This window comes from Chaetomium globosum, genomic scaffold, assembly GCF_000143365.1.
Source record: "Chaetomium globosum CBS 148.51 scaffold_7 genomic scaffold, whole genome shotgun sequence".
Taxonomy (NCBI): Eukaryota; Fungi; Ascomycota; class Sordariomycetes; order Sordariales; family Chaetomiaceae; genus Chaetomium; species Chaetomium globosum.
Genome location: NT_165982.1, coordinates 1,040,006 through 1,054,683, shown reverse-complemented (window position 1 = coordinate 1,054,683; position 14,678 = coordinate 1,040,006). Strand labels below are relative to the sequence as shown.

Below are 14,678 nucleotides of genomic sequence, written 5' to 3'. Positions count from 1 at the left end.
CGTCGCTGTATGACTGGACCACAAGTCGGACCTCGGAGACCGCCATGAATCCACAATCGAGACCTAGCATCTGGGTTCCATCATTGTTTTGCAGAGGTACAACCTGCCTCCCAAGGTTCCAACATCTCCTCCACCGTCCATTGTCTCGCTATTCCCAATATTGTCAACACTGAGGAATTCCGATTTCTATCCAGCACGCCCAAAATTAGGGCATAAAAGCCATGGCAATGCACTACTTCATCCGGGCTCTCAACATGAAGAAGAGCAAGAATGTGGAGGAAGAATATACGCCGGTGCGCAATTCCATGTCGGAGGACTCCAAGGATGGGCTCCTCCACAAGGAGCGCATCGAAGCCTACGAGCGGCCCCGGACCTTTTGGAGCCGGAACGGCCGCTTCATCTTAATCCAAGTTGCGCTCCTGGTGTTATACACGGCCGCTGCATTTCTCATCAGTGCCAGAGCATCAGGTCGATGTCTTAGGGGACAGCCCCTGAGCCACTCCCCGGCTAGCGATGCTGTCGTTTGGGAGGAGCGCCGCTTTGTTCTGGGCGACAGGATCCAGGAGAAGGGCATCTACTCGGGCAAGCCCCGCCCCGAGCTGGATAAGGCCTGGCATGATCTGCTCAATGGTGAGCTCAAAACAGCAAAAGGTTGCCACCACCGGACCAATCTGACACAAGACAGCCGAAAACATTCGCCTTGAGCCCGAGATCATGCATCGTCTGGGCCGCGAGAACATTGGCGTGCGAATCCCCGGCGAAGACGGCTACATCGGCACGCTTAACGTGTACCACGAGCTGCATTGCTTGGTATAGCCTACAACCCTTTCTCATCGGACTGCAAGCTAACTTGAACAGAAACGCATCCACCAGTACATGTACCAAGACATCTACTACCCCGGCATCAGCGACTCCGACCGCGAAATGAACAGGCTGCACAACGGTAACCCTACGACGATTCCCAAATACCATCTTCTAGCCCGCTAACACCCTGAAGAGCACTGCATCGACTTTCTCCGCCAGAGCGCCATGTGCCACGGGGACGTGGGCCTGATTACCTTTGAGTGGCATCCCAAGCAGCGCATCCCCGTCGCCAACGCCACCACCCATCAGTGCGTCAAGTGGGACATCTTGGACCGCTGGACCAAGGAACGCTCGGTGGATATGCTGAAGCCCAACTGGCTTGTTCATCCTACTTTAGGTATGTCTTTGTCATTTTTTCGGACAAGAAACTATACTGACCAACTAGGACTCGCATATCCTGATGGACAGGGTGACAATATTGGGGCTGCGACGGAGAAGGGTGATGCTGGCCGACATCCTGTTCATGGCCACTATTGATCGGGCTGCAGTTGTCAAATTTGGAGAGGATGGATGAAGGATGCTCTTCAGAGCCGTAGCCGTGTCTGTGCTCAGATAGTGATGCTTCAATTTGCTTGGGCGTTGTTGCATATCATATTGAACCCAAATCCATCCCCGAAGACCCGAGCCAGCTATATAGGGTACGCGACCACAGGGCACGGAATAACCTGAAGAAGTAATAGCAGCCACAGTCTGAAGGTCTTCTACTAGAGCACACTTTCAGGAATTCCCAAACTGAGCTCCGGTGTCCAGCACACTGTATGTAAAACTCATCCATCTCACCTCCCAAAAGTACATACATACATCCATCCTATCAACACCTTCCCCAAGGACATCCCACCACCGTCCCCCACTTCTCCCCGGACAGTCCCACAACCTGCATCACAGCATTCACCACGCCGCCCACCCCCTCCCCCATGGTCAGCCCCGCAATAACCGCATACCCATACTTTCCAAACGTCTCGGGGCTCTTCCGACTCCACCACCTCGCGCCCCAAGCACCCATCAACATGGCCGTAGAATACACCGTCGCAGGGATGATGAACCCCAAACTCACCAGCATAAAATTCGGATGCCACCCCCTCACCCACTCCCATTTCCCGTTCCACAGCCCATGCCTTACCAGCACGCTGGCGCTCCCTACCGCGGCAAAGACCACCGCGAAGATGCGGCTCGACTCTGGCATCCCGCCCGCGTCGGGGTCTGTCGTCGCGAGAGCAATCGCGCGCCATGCGCTCGCCGTGGGGACTTGGAAGGGGCATTTCCCCGACCCCGTCTCTCCGCCACTAGAAAAAGCCGTTTGATTGACGCAGGGATATGCCTCCGAGAAGAGGACGTAGAGGCCCGGCGCGACGACGCAGGCAAACAGCGTGCCGATGCACTGCGCGATCCACTGCTTGCGGGGGGAGGTGCGCAGCAGGAAGCCCACGCGGAAATCGCCCGTGAGATCGGCGGACTGCATGGCGCCGAGGGCGGAGAGGGCGCCGCCGAGCAGGCCGAAGCGCTGGATGGTGGGCGGGGCCAGGCCCTGCGACGAAGAGAGGGCGGAGAGGGTGACCTGGGAGGAGGTGGATGCGGCGGTGACCGGGGTGATGTCGGTTGCGCCGGTGGCTTGGGTGGTGAGGAAGGAGAGGACCATGGCGAGAAGGAAGGCGAGGAGGGAGGTGAGTAGGGGCATGGCGTATTGTGTGTTCATGACCCAGCTTCCGTGGAGAATGGTGAGGAGGAAGCCGGGGAGCCAGAGGTAGGTTGGGACTTGGTTTGAGGAGGGGAAAGGATCGGTGGATTTTGAGGAGGAGGAGGAGGCATCGTCGGGTTTCTTCCAGATGGCGCGGATGGGATACAACAGGGCGCGCCACTGGCAAGCCATTTCGGTCAAGGAGACGGCCACCATACAGGCAACGCCCGGTCCAAGAAGCCAGTACCTCGGGCTGGGATGGGAAGCGGTTGTGTAATCGGCCGAGAAGTTGACGTACGAGACGAGGCCGGTGCCGGGAATCTCGGACCCAAAAGCTGATCCGCAGGAGACCAAGTAGGGGCCGATGAGGCCCCAGGCAAGGAGAGATCCGGCAAAGTAGTTGACCGCTGCGTGCATCCCAACGAGCATGCCCGTGCCGATGAACGCTGGCGACCATTCAATGTACCAGCCCCAGCTCTCGAGTCCCAGCGCCGTGCCACTGCTAGGCACCAAGTACGAATACCAAGTAAATGGATGCCAGTCCTGTGATTTCGGTCAGCCGAATTTCCCAGTCAAGATGAATGAAAGAAAGAAGACGCACCCAAAGAATTCCGACGGCAAACTGCGAACCAACTCGCAGTGCGCTCGCCAACCCAAACGTCCATCCCAGAATGCGCATCTTGCGGCGGGTCGTCCGGCCCGTAGGCCCCTCCGCCGAGGCCTGGTGCATATCGCGGATGGTGATGGCTGTGGCCAATGGTGTCGGGAAGACCAAGTGAAGGTCCCTCGCCGCCTCGAGGACGAAAAACCTTCGCACTACTCCCTGTCAGTCCCGGATATTCTTCACCTATTTTGAGGGACCGCAACTAACTCGGCGTCGCGAAAAAGAGCCCAAACAGCCCACCCACGGCCGTTAGAGTCACTAGCCGCCAGTAGTCCGCCGCCGGGTCGGTGAGGAGTCCCAACTGGTACATGGCCGGAAAGGCCGACACAAAAATGGTGCTCATCCCCCCAGCCGCCACCGCCGTTGTCTGCACCATGTTGTTCTCGCGCGGGCCGAAGCTCCCGCCCGCGAAGATACGCCCTAAGATGCCCGACCGCGCTTTTTTCAACAGCGCGAAGCCTGCGATGGACTACCGCGTTTTAGCCAACACTCTTCGTGAGCGAAAGAAAAAAAAAAAAGAAAACTCGCCGCAAATAAATTCGCCGACATTCCCAGTCCTGACTTAAGCCCAAGGTAAATATTAGACGCGCTGATGAGCACGCCGCAGAGGGCGCCGACCGCAATGGCGCGCACGGTAAGGATGTTTTCACTCTCATCGTCAGGTACTCCGTTGAGCGGGGCAAACGGGTCGTCGGCAAAGTCGCGAGGGTGGTCTTTCTCGTTGTTATTTTCTTCATCATCCTCCGGCCAGCCCTCAGGGTTATCGTAACCGAGCTGTCGGTATCTCGGTTGCCCGTCGTCATTTTCAGGGGCCATTGCACCTGGCGGTCGGTCTTTGTTTTGCTTCCTTTTGGTAGAAAGCGCGATTCAATGAAAAACGGAACGGATTTATCTCAGCCGACTCACTGAAGCGCATTCCCTCTGTAGTACGGAATCTGATGGTGCAGGCACTTTTGGGGTATGTACATCGGTACCTATTCTGCACTGAAGGGAACGTAGGGGGACCGAACCCCGTCAGGTGCGACCGATGACCTTGCATGAGCCGCTCCGCAAGGTGAGACAATGCGGCGAATGGAGAATGCAGAAACCGGCTGCAATTGTTCGCACGCAGAGGGAGTTAATTCCCTTTCAAACATTTTCCAGCACCGCTGCTATTTATCGGCACTGAAGAATCAGGGTGCTTTTCTGGGGCAATACTTTTAGCGAGGTAAACATGAGCCCCTGAAAAGTGGAGTCGCCAGTTTACCTGCCCCCCCGCCCCTGAAATGCCGACGCAAACTGGCATCAGGGAAGTTTTGCAATTGACTCTTGTGATCATTGCCCCCAAAAACTGAAGGCTGATACTTTTTCACCAAATTTAGTCATTTATTCAGTTACTTCGGCTCGAACATCCCCTTGGAATAAAAAGTATTTAATGTGATTGGAAGCCACCGCGTCCGGGTCCAACGCCAGGCGCCCTCCAAACATGTAGGTATTCATTCATATTGCACCATGTACCATGGGTACATTCTCCTGAAATGATTGTCCTCGGCCAACTCTTTCAGTCGTGGGAACCACTGCTTTTGTTAGCTTCATATAACACCGGGCGTAATTTGGATGGTGCGATGACATACCGGAGTCCCAAATCCCGTGGAAGCATCCCAACCCTCCGTGGCGGGAAATCCGGCAGTATTACAGCCCGGGTTAGAGCCCGCTGTCACATCCTTAAAACCCCGATATCCCCCAGCGTAGATCCACGGGTTGAGCCAGCCAAGCGGGGGCTTTCCCTGGGCGGCGAGGGCGTCATTGACCAAGGCAAAAATTCCCGCTGCAGCCGGTGATGACGCGCTCGTCCCATCTAGAATGTGCGCTGTCCCGTTCCATACCGTGATAAAGTGATAAGCCCGTAGAGAGATATCAGGGTATCCCCGCCCCGACGTGTTGTACAGACCATCGTACATACCATTCAGGCTAGTAATGTACTTCTGCACGTCATGTTTTTGATACTTGGGCTGGGGAAAGTAGTTGCTAAAGCACTGCCCGTGACAAAGCCCGAGCGGGCGTCGAACCAAGCCATCTCGGGTGCCCAGTGGCGCGTCCCGCCAACGGCCGTCACGTATGGGCATGAGGCGGGGAAGACGGGCAAAAACATCTTCCTCGTCTGGTCATCGTGGGCGAAGCACTTGTCGTCCTGCCCGACATCCTCGTCGCCACTAGCAAATAAGAGGCTGACACCGCGGGCGCCAAGCGCCGCAAAGCCTGCACATGCACGGCGGGCATACAAAAGCGGCACACTCTGCTCTTCGTCGGCGTATGACGTGGAAATCACGCGAGGTAGTTCATCGTCGCTCTTTGAAAGCATGTGGGACGTCCACTCGAGATACGGCTCGTTCTTGTTCGCGGTTGTGAAGGCCGTCGACTGAAAAGGGGGCTTCCCGCCGACGTTATATGCCTTCAAAGGGATGGGATGTGCCAGCCCCAAGATGGTCTCGGCATTGAGGTTACCCTCGAGCGCAATGACGGTTCGCGCGGCCGCGACCTGTTCAGGCGTAACGGGCGTTTGCTGATCGGTACCGCCGGAGACAATCTCGGTCCAAAAGTCGGCAGCCCCGGGGAATGCGTCAGGGCGGTACCGCTGCAGGAAAATGGCAATGTCGGAGCGGTTGTTGACTTGGCCGAGGTAATTAACGAGGGCCACTGACGTCTTGTTGGGCACCTGCGGTGTGTAGTTCAGCGTGCCGTATAGCGTGCGAAGGCACAATGGCGACGTGGCAAGCTTGTTGCAGGCCTCGTCAACGGTGATAGCTCCTGGGAGTGCAAAGTCACTCGACAAGGGCACATCCATGTGGCCCATCTCTTTTTTGTCAATGGCGGCGAGCTCCTCATAGCTTGGGAGATCGTCAACGCCGAGCCCGAGCGGCGCGGTTTCAAAGCCTCTCCTTTCCACTGGCACCGCGCGGGTCTGCAGCGATGGCCGGAAGAAAGCATTAGTGGGATGGATAGCGTCAATGTGTTCGTGCAAGTGCGCTGGAAGAGACCATTCTGGTGCTCGGATGGCGACGTCGCCGTCGACATGGCGGTATGTGTGATAGGTTGTTGTCAGGAGGCGTTCTGCTTTGGAGACTGTGGTATGGAGAGAGATCCAATCGCGTGTTGAGCTGTAATTGAGATGGAAGATGCCATGACTCTCCAGCCAAGTTTCAACCAGGCGTAGCGATTCATTGGTGGGCGCTATGAGCTCGCCAACCTCAGCAGCTGTTAAGTGCTGGCCGTACCGTTGATGGGAGGGGTCCGAAACTATGGGTACGTTAGTAGTGCCTTTACTGAAAGGCCTTGGTGCTTGAATCCATACTCTCAGAAAGATGATCTTCGAGCTCTTTGAAGCGGCCTTGTCTCAGGCCGATCATCAACTGCATACTCCCGTCGCCATCTGCCCTCGACACTTTCTTCCATTTGGGCGGAACTGGGTGTCGGTCTTTGAGGACATGTGCCGAACGATAGGGAGGTGACGATATCGTTCTTGTGATGGAAACTGCCACCACCAGGCCGATGAGAAGTCTCATAGCCGCCAACAAGAAAGATGTATTCTCAAAAAGCGATAGAGTCCAAGATGACATAGACCGAAAAGAATGTTCGCACACATCTCCACGGGGACTTGCGGGGACCCGTGTAAACGCCGGATGCCGACAACCCTTGAAGGACGCTGAAGAATCTGATTGACGAAATCTTTCCAGACGTGACTGCCTGCCAGGAACGATGACTAGTGGAGTCCAGTGGTCATTCTTGCCCAAAATCCAAGGCAACCAATGTCAAATTCCATGACAAGTCACGGTGAAGCTGACAATTTGTGACCATGCACGCGAACTGTTCACCTTGACCTGGGCGTCGCTGTTGGATGTTGGTCTGGTGCCGCAGGATCTTGGTGTGGGGAGGTTGATGCACAGTCAGGCAGAGTCAGGGGAAATGACAATGCGTTTGTCCGCCCCCAACAAAAGCACCAACGCCACTGGTCAGCTCCTCCTCACCACAACAATCGGCTCAATCACCGAGATGGAATCTTTTACTAGCCCCAGCCCAACGAGCCTCGAAAACCCCACATGAGTCCGTAACCAAATTCTCCACCAGCTTCACCACCACATGACCACCATGGGCAGGCTCCGAATCCTCGCCGTCGCGGCCCTCTCCCTCGCGTTCCTGGCGCATAGCGAGCCAGTGCAATACTGCCGGCGCGGCGGCCCCTCGGAGATTGACTTCTGTCTCGGCGCGCTCATATACAGCAACACATCAACATCCTCCCACGACCTCTTTCTCACCTTCACCATAACCCGGCACTCGGGCTCCGCCCTCGGCTGGACTGCCGTCGGTGCCGGCAACCGCATGAATGGCGTACGTACCAATCCAAACGGGCTTTCTCTCGGTTTACCTTGTTTCAGCTGTCTCAGGAGTGAGACCAGGGCAGCAGCATCCTGCTTCCCAGACGAAGAAATGCCCTCAAATGGAAAACCCGAGCTAAAATCTACAACAGGCCCTCATGCTCATCATCTACGGCGACCCACTCTCACCCACCAGCCCCCCCATCGTCAGCATCCGCGCCTCCACCGGCCACTCCCAACCCGCCCTGCTCAGCCGCTCCGATCTGCCCCCGGGGATGGACCTCCGCGTCGTCTCCTCCCTCTGGGCCGCCCCTTCCCCAGCATCCAACACCCACACCGCCACCGTCCATCTGGTCTGCTACTCCTGCGACCTCTGGCCAACCGCCGACCTCTCGCCCCTCTCGTCCTCCCAGCCCTGGATCTGGGCCTGGAATCCCTCGCAGCCGTTCGACGTCTACACCTTCGACGCCCACCTCGCCATGCACAAACACCACGCCGGTGCGGGCGGATGGGGCAACTTCTATCTTGACATGCGCCGCGCGGTGAGCACAGCCCGCTACCCCCCGTCGTTGCCGCCTATTCGACCGGGGGTGGATCGGCTCGGGGCATCGGATACGCCGCTCTCTCTGGCCGGGATGGTGACGGGGAAAGGATCCATCGTGCACGGTGCGTTGTTGGCGCTTGTTTCCCTGTTCACACACCCCATGGGGGGGGGAGAGATCACGTCTGAGAAGAAGAGCGCGTATGCGTGGCATTGGATGGTGCAGTGCGTAGCGTCGGAGGCACTGCTCGCGGGGGGGGGGCATGTTCATTGCGAAGGGGGGGTGGATTGCGGCGGTCCATCAGGTGGGGGGAGTGGTGTTGGCAGCTTCGGGTGGCCTCCACCAACTGCTCAATTGTTCCCCTCCATGTGCGTTATTGGTAGCGTCGGGAGAGGACGTGCCCCTCACATGTCCCACATCTGGTATGAGAGACTATTTTGTGCGGGGCGGGGGGGGAAACAAACGTGTGGAAGTGGTGTGTTTGCTCCAGGGGAAAACCGCCACACAACAAGTTCTTGTTTTTTTGTAACCTGCGGCCTCTCTATTGTGGTGTGTTGAGGGGCTAGCGCTTGGAGTATGGTTGTTTTGGGCTGAGGTGAGGCGAAGGCGGAAGCAGGTGTCATCAGCTGCGGACCCAGCATGGGCGAAGCTCAACGATACGGCCTTTGTTGTGGCGGACAGCGATGACGAATCGGAGAAGGAGGGCAAGGCCGATTCAGTCGAGGATTGAGAATATTGCCTTGGTCACCGAGAGAGATCTACTCGGAGCTACGGACTTTCCAAGCTCAAAACAATCATCATGGCATCGAACACCACCTACCTTAGCTACCTATCACAGTATCATCGTGCGCCACAGAAGCTGATTGGCCCCTGGCATTCAGCTTTGATCACTAATTAGGTATCTCACCATGTCTACCGTTTTCCCATGCGTCTATACACCACCGCCGGTTCTATCTCCAGTATGGGCCCTCCCCCAAGACACTCTGACACCTCATTCGTCCCCCGGATGCACTGGTGAAGCAAAGGGGACGCGCTGACATGGTTGTTTTTGGCTCCCAACACCGCCACCGCCACAACAAAGTTTATAAACCCCCGCGACATATTCATGATCCCCAATGTCTCATCCCGAAAGAGACCTAAAATTTTTGTTCATGTACATGTACCTCGGTGGAGAGCCCGTAGCCGATATCAGCACTGAGGCTCTTGGCAAGATGCGGGGAAATGGAGAGATTCCGGCGCAAGAAGGCTTAATTAGAGCGTAAAAACATCAGCAAGCCCCCAGGAGAATGAAACGCGGCGGGAGGAAGTTCCTACAGACTCAGATTTTGCTACTAGATGTCGAGGATCTGATCTCTCTCCCCGTTTTTATTTTTCTCGATTGGTTGGTTAGATTTGAGACTGCGAATAAAGTGAAGGATACTCCTGTGAGAATCAAACACTGCGCCAGAGCAAGATGGGAGCTCGGTGTCCAACAGGAATCATATCTATCTACCTTCGAACTCCCGTAGTTCACCCCAGATGCCATTGTCCGGATGTGATAGGCGGATGCACGGTCAAGCTGAACCGGGGGATTCTCATGTATGGTCAATCCTTACCCGGCGTATTTCTGATACTTATCATTTCCCTTTCAGGTTATCGCGGGGGTGAGAAGCTGGGACGGGAACTGGAACATCATAGGTACCTAATTTGTGCGAAATCCGGCCTTCCCTTGCTGGCCGTTACACACATCATACCTGGTAGGATCTGTGTGACCCCGCCGGATCCTTCCGGACAGTTTCTCGGTCGTTTATATTTCGCCATGTTATTAATTTGTGTCGCAACGCCAAGGTTGTAGTTTTCGTTGCACAGCCAGCAGGGCTGATGCGGGAGCGCTACATGGAAATCTGGGTCTTGGCCATGGGAGGGTGAGTCCGATCTCCCTGTAACTCTACCGTTCTGATGCACGGCGGAAAGACAGGACGTGCGTTTAAGCTCTCGGGCATATGCATCGTAGTAGCAGTGAGTTGTGTGTTTGGTGATATGTCTGGTAAATTGTTATAAGATGGCTCTGCAACGTAATTCCCGACTACCACATTGACGCGAAACTCCATCTTCAACCTCGACTTGCTTGATTACGGTTGGACTCGACGAGTAGAAGCAAAAAGGCAAACACAACCTGAGACCCCTGTGGTTGACGAAGGTCGGCCTTTTGCGTGAGTCTGGCGAGGAGACTCCATGTTTCTGGCAGCTGTTGGTTGTTAGCTATTACCCCTTTTCACCTGAAATTGCCATTTTGAAAAAGGGGAGTGTTTTTTAAGATACCTTTTCTCGAATAGCCATCTTCTTCTCCTTGGCCTCTTGGTCCAACTCCATGTCGCCCATCATACGCCAGAGGGCCTCAACGCTACTGACTGGTGTCGGCGGCCTCGCGACATCCTTCGCATTCTTAGCCGTGTCGATCTCACTGGCGTACAGCGACTCAGCAGCAGCCAGTATTTGCTGGCGGTAGCGCTGGATATCTCTCTCAGACCATGCGCTGGTGCTTCGGTGCAGCGAAGACAAGAAGGTGTAGAGCGAGTGGCTGCGGCTGAGAGATTGGGCCCAATATGACGCTGTATCTTCTTCGAACTGAGCGGTGTAGTACTGCGTGGCCATGTCGTCGATGCTTTCAAACCCGGCCTCTTGAACGGCACGGATGATGTGCTGGATTCGGCTCTCGAGGTCTCTTCCCCTCCTCTCCGGCGGATGCTCCTTGTGGTGGTGAGACTCGGTGTCGCTAACGGGTGTAGGCATCGGAAAAGAAGGGGCGATCTTAGCCTCGGAGGGTTGCGGTATCGGCATCGACGATGGTTGGGGCATATGGTGGAAACCCATGGGCGCAAGGTTGTGGTGCACATCGTGATGGGGGAGGCAGTTTTGATGGTCTCCCATCGCATCCTCCTGCTGCTCCATGTCGGGGGCGCCCAGGCTGGCAAGGAGAAAGTCGGTCTCGCGACCCACATCGAGCGAGTCGTTCGTCGTCTGCCTCATGTGGTGATCCATGTCGGTACAGTCGGCCAACAAGAAGTCCAATGACGACGAGACGGGCTCTTCTGGCTGGTCAAAGTCGAACGAGATGCTGCTGGTACTCGTGCCCGATTCTCGCTCGGAGTAGGTAGGCTTGTCCGGCTCGGTTCCTGCGTTGGATTTCACCCCTAGGAAAGAGGTTAGCGAAATGATTGGGGTCATAATTTGTGGCGTTCGAGGGAAGGCTCACGCTGACGCTGGCGATGTTTCCGCTGCGCCAACCGATTCCTCCTCCGCTTCGCTTCTTGCTCGTCCCCGTGGACGATGGGAATCTGCAGCGGCACCACGGCGACGGTCGAGGGGTCGAACTTTTCCCGCCCGCGGGGGTTCCCGTTCTTGGACATGGTGATTCGGTTTGGTGGATCAAAGAGTCTGTAAGTGACTCTGTAGTATGCAACGCTAGATGATTTAGGGAATTTGAGCTTGAATTTTAGGTTGCGACGCTAAGGGGAAGGTGCATAAGGGCTCCAAGCTCCCGGGAGCGCTCGAGGCGGGCAGCGACGGCATACGAACCGAACCAGACTCCAGGTCGTCTGAAAACGCCAAAAAGGATTGAACCGCACACTGGGCGGCAATGCGTGGCTTTCATCAAGCTTTTTCGGGTGCTGCCGGAGGTTTTATCTACCTACCCAATCCTTCTTGCAGCCGTCGGGCAAGGTATGTACGGAGTCAGGGATCTTGTGGCGGCCGCGGCCCCCAACAACCCCGCGAGATACCTTCCCTCCCCCTAATCCCCGAGCCACCACCTACCTCACCAGCACAGGCCGTCTCCCCAACATCCGCATCGCCACCGCCTTCCTCCCTTTCGCTGACTACAACGGCCTGCAGCTCCTACGCACGCCTTGGTTTCCCCGTTGGCTACCTGTTGGTTCGTCCACAGGCACGGATGCGGTTCAGTTGCGCCTCAAATCCCTGGTAACGTTTCTGTCGGTCACGTCTAACGAGCTCCTCAGATTGGATAACCCCAATCTCTGGGATGGTGCGATCCCCTGTCGAGAAGCGGGGCTCGCACCTCTCCTTCCTGTTCAGGCCGGCCTTACTGTCAGACAGAGGTCCCTGTGGGCGCGGTTGGTGATTTTTCCAGAGACTCCAGGAAACCAAATCCTCTTCCTGAACAAGCGAAGATGCACAGTCGGCCAACAGCCGGCGTAACCATGCCACAACACTTTACACAGGAGATCCAGGAGGCTCAACACCAACGTCTGGCATCTGAATGCGAAACCAGGTGAGAGGCTCCCTCTGTTTAGGCGGAGGGTCGCATGCTCATGTACTCAAAAAGGTTCACGCTGCGTTCTGTGACATCGTCGGGAAAACTGGTGGTCTTGTTGTCTGCCTGCCTGGTAAAAGAAGGAAATGAGCCGACTCACGGGCTCCTCCTATACAGTGAACGCCAATGCGCAAACGGAATAACAATATGCCCCTTCCCCAAAGAATCGCCCTGTCCACCTGCATCTGGACACGCCCCAGATCATTCCTCGTGTGTACACATACACAACCACCCAGATATCTGGCTGCGCCGCACTCACCCGGGAGCTCACCCTGCTCCCCCGCTCACAGGAGCTTAAAGGCGGCGAGGCTCACCCGGCCCCACCCTCTGCTGCTCACCTGGCTCACCTGGCTCACCCGGATTGGCGGGTAACCGGAGCCACGCACGGAAGAGGACCCGGGCCTCGCTTGATCCCTGTCTGAGCGCACCGCAGGATTGCCAGGGGCCATGGTCTTGTTGCCGACAAAAGTTATACTGTGTAACTAACTCTGCCTTCAAAACGTGAATGACTGTTTTCAAGGGTTGATATCATGTTGGTAATAGAATGCAAATGGTCGTGCCCACGCGAACAATCGCAGCAACTCGGGCCTTTTCATGGGCAGGTAATTTAAGGGCCCAGGATCAATATTTTGCAATTTTTGAGTTTTGCCCCCTCTTTTTAACCCATCCAGTTAAGCGGGGGATGGCGTGTCTCTTCAGTTTTCTTGCGGTTAGTTGACGCTTGTTCTTCTGCAGTTGGTTCATTGTTGAATTGGCCTTCCTTTCTCCTACCTCCATTCGGGAAGAGCTTACGCAAACAGCTGGGGCCGTCTTGGCGCGTATGGTACCACGGATTGGCCGTTTGTGGAATGAATGCCGACGAAGAAATGAAATAACATCACATGTTCGTCGTCTTTCTCTCGTCAACATCTTCCCATCCACAACTCCTCGCTGAGCTACGGATAAACTGTAACACCAACGCGGCACACCTTAACAAATACTAAGTGGCAACAAATGGCTTCTACTTACATTCCTCAGGGGACAACCACGCGGTTGACCCCCGCTGACGTGGAGACCTCGTCCGAATCAGCCAAAAACAATATGGAGCAAAAGGCCTTCTGCGAATGGCCAAATGAAGCCGGAGTAAGCAATCCCGGATCCGCCCTATAGGCTTTTACTGAATCGTTATACCTAGTTTGACGGGTTGACGGAACATCGTGGTCCCATCGCGCTCAAAGTCCAGGGCACAATCCCAGCTTGGGCAGCCGGACTCTCTCTACCGGACTGGACCTGGCCAGTGCAAAGTCGAAGAGACCAAGTCGGGAACTTTTTTCCTTTCGCATTGGTTCGACGGGCTCGCCCATACTCACAGATTTGACATCGTAGCCGAAATGGTCGCCGACGAGCCGGTAGTCCGAGTGAACTACTCCTCTCGCCGCCAGTCTGACCAGCTTGTTGCTGATATCAAAGCCACTGGAACCTTACGGGCGATAACATTTGCCCAGAAATTAGATCCTTGTGTCGGCATGTTCGGGAAGTTCATGAGCATCTTCCGCAAGTCGCAAGCCCCCCTCAACGCGAATGTGATGGTGCAGCGCAGTATACCCTCATCGAACTTGAAGACGCAGGGCCATCGAGCTACTCCACTTATTCTCGGTACAGATGCCAACGTGATCTGCCAAATCGATCCCGAGACTATGGAACCCACCGGCTTCCTAAACCAAACAACCGTACACCCGGACCTTAAAGGAGCTCTCAGCGGCGCCCACGGACAGTTTGACCCGGAGTCAGGCGACTATTTCAACTATAACCTGGACCTCGGTAAAGACGCCGTCTACCGCATCTTCCGAGTTACTGCCGCCACCGGAAAGACCGACATTCTTGCCGCCTTCAAAGCCAAGGGAGCCTGGATCCACAGCTTCTTCATGACCCAAAACTACATCGTCCTCTGCATCCCCGTGGCACACTATGCCCTGAGCGGCGTGAAGATTCTCCTAGAAGGTAACCTAAAAGACGGCTTTAAGCCCTTTGACCCCTCCGAGACCTGCCACTGGTACGTAATCGACCGCCGCCACGGCAAGGGCCTAATCGCTGAGTTTACCTCCCCCGCCCGCTTCTTCATGCATACCGTCAACGCCTTCGAAGACCCCGACACGGGCGACATCCTCTGCGACGTGGTCGACTACCCCAACCGGTACATCGTCGAAAGCTCCTACTACGACGTCCTCCTCAATCTGCAACAACGGCCGCCGCCCACTTTCTGGACGGCCAACAACTTCACCACCAATTC

General features: G+C 55.8%; 6 protein-coding genes across 6 annotated transcripts in view; 3 read left to right on the top strand and 3 right to left on the bottom strand.

Annotated features, from left to right (window-relative positions):
• Nucleotides 1-254: 254 nt before the first annotated feature.
• CHGG_09917 (uncharacterized protein) lies at nt 255-1,378 on the top strand (the record flags this gene model as incomplete). The annotated part of the gene is made up of 5 exons (XM_001227843.1): nt 255-630; nt 686-810; nt 874-943; nt 998-1,201; nt 1,353-1,378. 5 exons carry the CDS (start codon nt 255-257, stop codon nt 1,376-1,378), a joined length of 801 nt encoding a protein of 266 aa, XP_001227844.1.
• Nucleotides 1,379-1,675: 297 nt separating this feature from the next.
• On the bottom strand, nt 1,676-3,579 carry CHGG_09916 (uncharacterized protein; the record flags this gene model as incomplete). Its single annotated transcript, XM_001227842.1, has 3 exons — nt 1,676-3,082; nt 3,141-3,362; nt 3,448-3,579. 3 exons carry the CDS (start codon nt 3,577-3,579, stop codon nt 1,676-1,678), a joined length of 1,761 nt encoding a protein of 586 aa, XP_001227843.1.
• A 1,569-nt stretch (nt 3,580-5,148) lies between these two features.
• Nucleotides 5,149-6,669, bottom strand: CHGG_09915 (uncharacterized protein; the record flags this gene model as incomplete). Its single annotated transcript, XM_001227841.1, has 3 exons — nt 5,149-6,305; nt 6,458-6,479; nt 6,601-6,669. 3 exons carry the CDS (start codon nt 6,667-6,669, stop codon nt 5,149-5,151), a joined length of 1,248 nt encoding a protein of 415 aa, XP_001227842.1.
• Nucleotides 6,670-7,328: 659 nt separating this feature from the next.
• Nucleotides 7,329-8,827, top strand: CHGG_09914 (uncharacterized protein; the record flags this gene model as incomplete). Its single annotated transcript, XM_001227840.1, has 3 exons — nt 7,329-7,568; nt 7,708-8,221; nt 8,664-8,827. 3 exons carry the CDS (start codon nt 7,329-7,331, stop codon nt 8,825-8,827), a joined length of 918 nt encoding a protein of 305 aa, XP_001227841.1.
• A 1,362-nt stretch (nt 8,828-10,189) lies between these two features.
• CHGG_09913 (uncharacterized protein) lies at nt 10,190-11,486 on the bottom strand (the record flags this gene model as incomplete). The annotated part of the gene is made up of 3 exons (XM_001227839.1): nt 10,190-10,324; nt 10,399-11,270; nt 11,333-11,486. The coding sequence occupies 3 exons, from the start codon at nt 11,484-11,486 to the stop codon at nt 10,190-10,192; spliced, it is 1,161 nt and encodes a 386-aa protein (XP_001227840.1).
• A 2,293-nt stretch (nt 11,487-13,779) lies between these two features.
• The window catches only part of CHGG_09912 (uncharacterized protein), a gene marked incomplete at both ends in the record, with an annotated part of 1,663 nt that continues 764 nt past the window's right edge, over nt 13,780-14,678 (top strand). The window contains one exon of the mRNA XM_001227838.1: nt 13,780-14,582. Coding sequence (XP_001227839.1) covers nt 13,780-14,582 — 803 coding nt within the window. The remainder of the gene's footprint in view (nt 14,583-14,678) is intronic.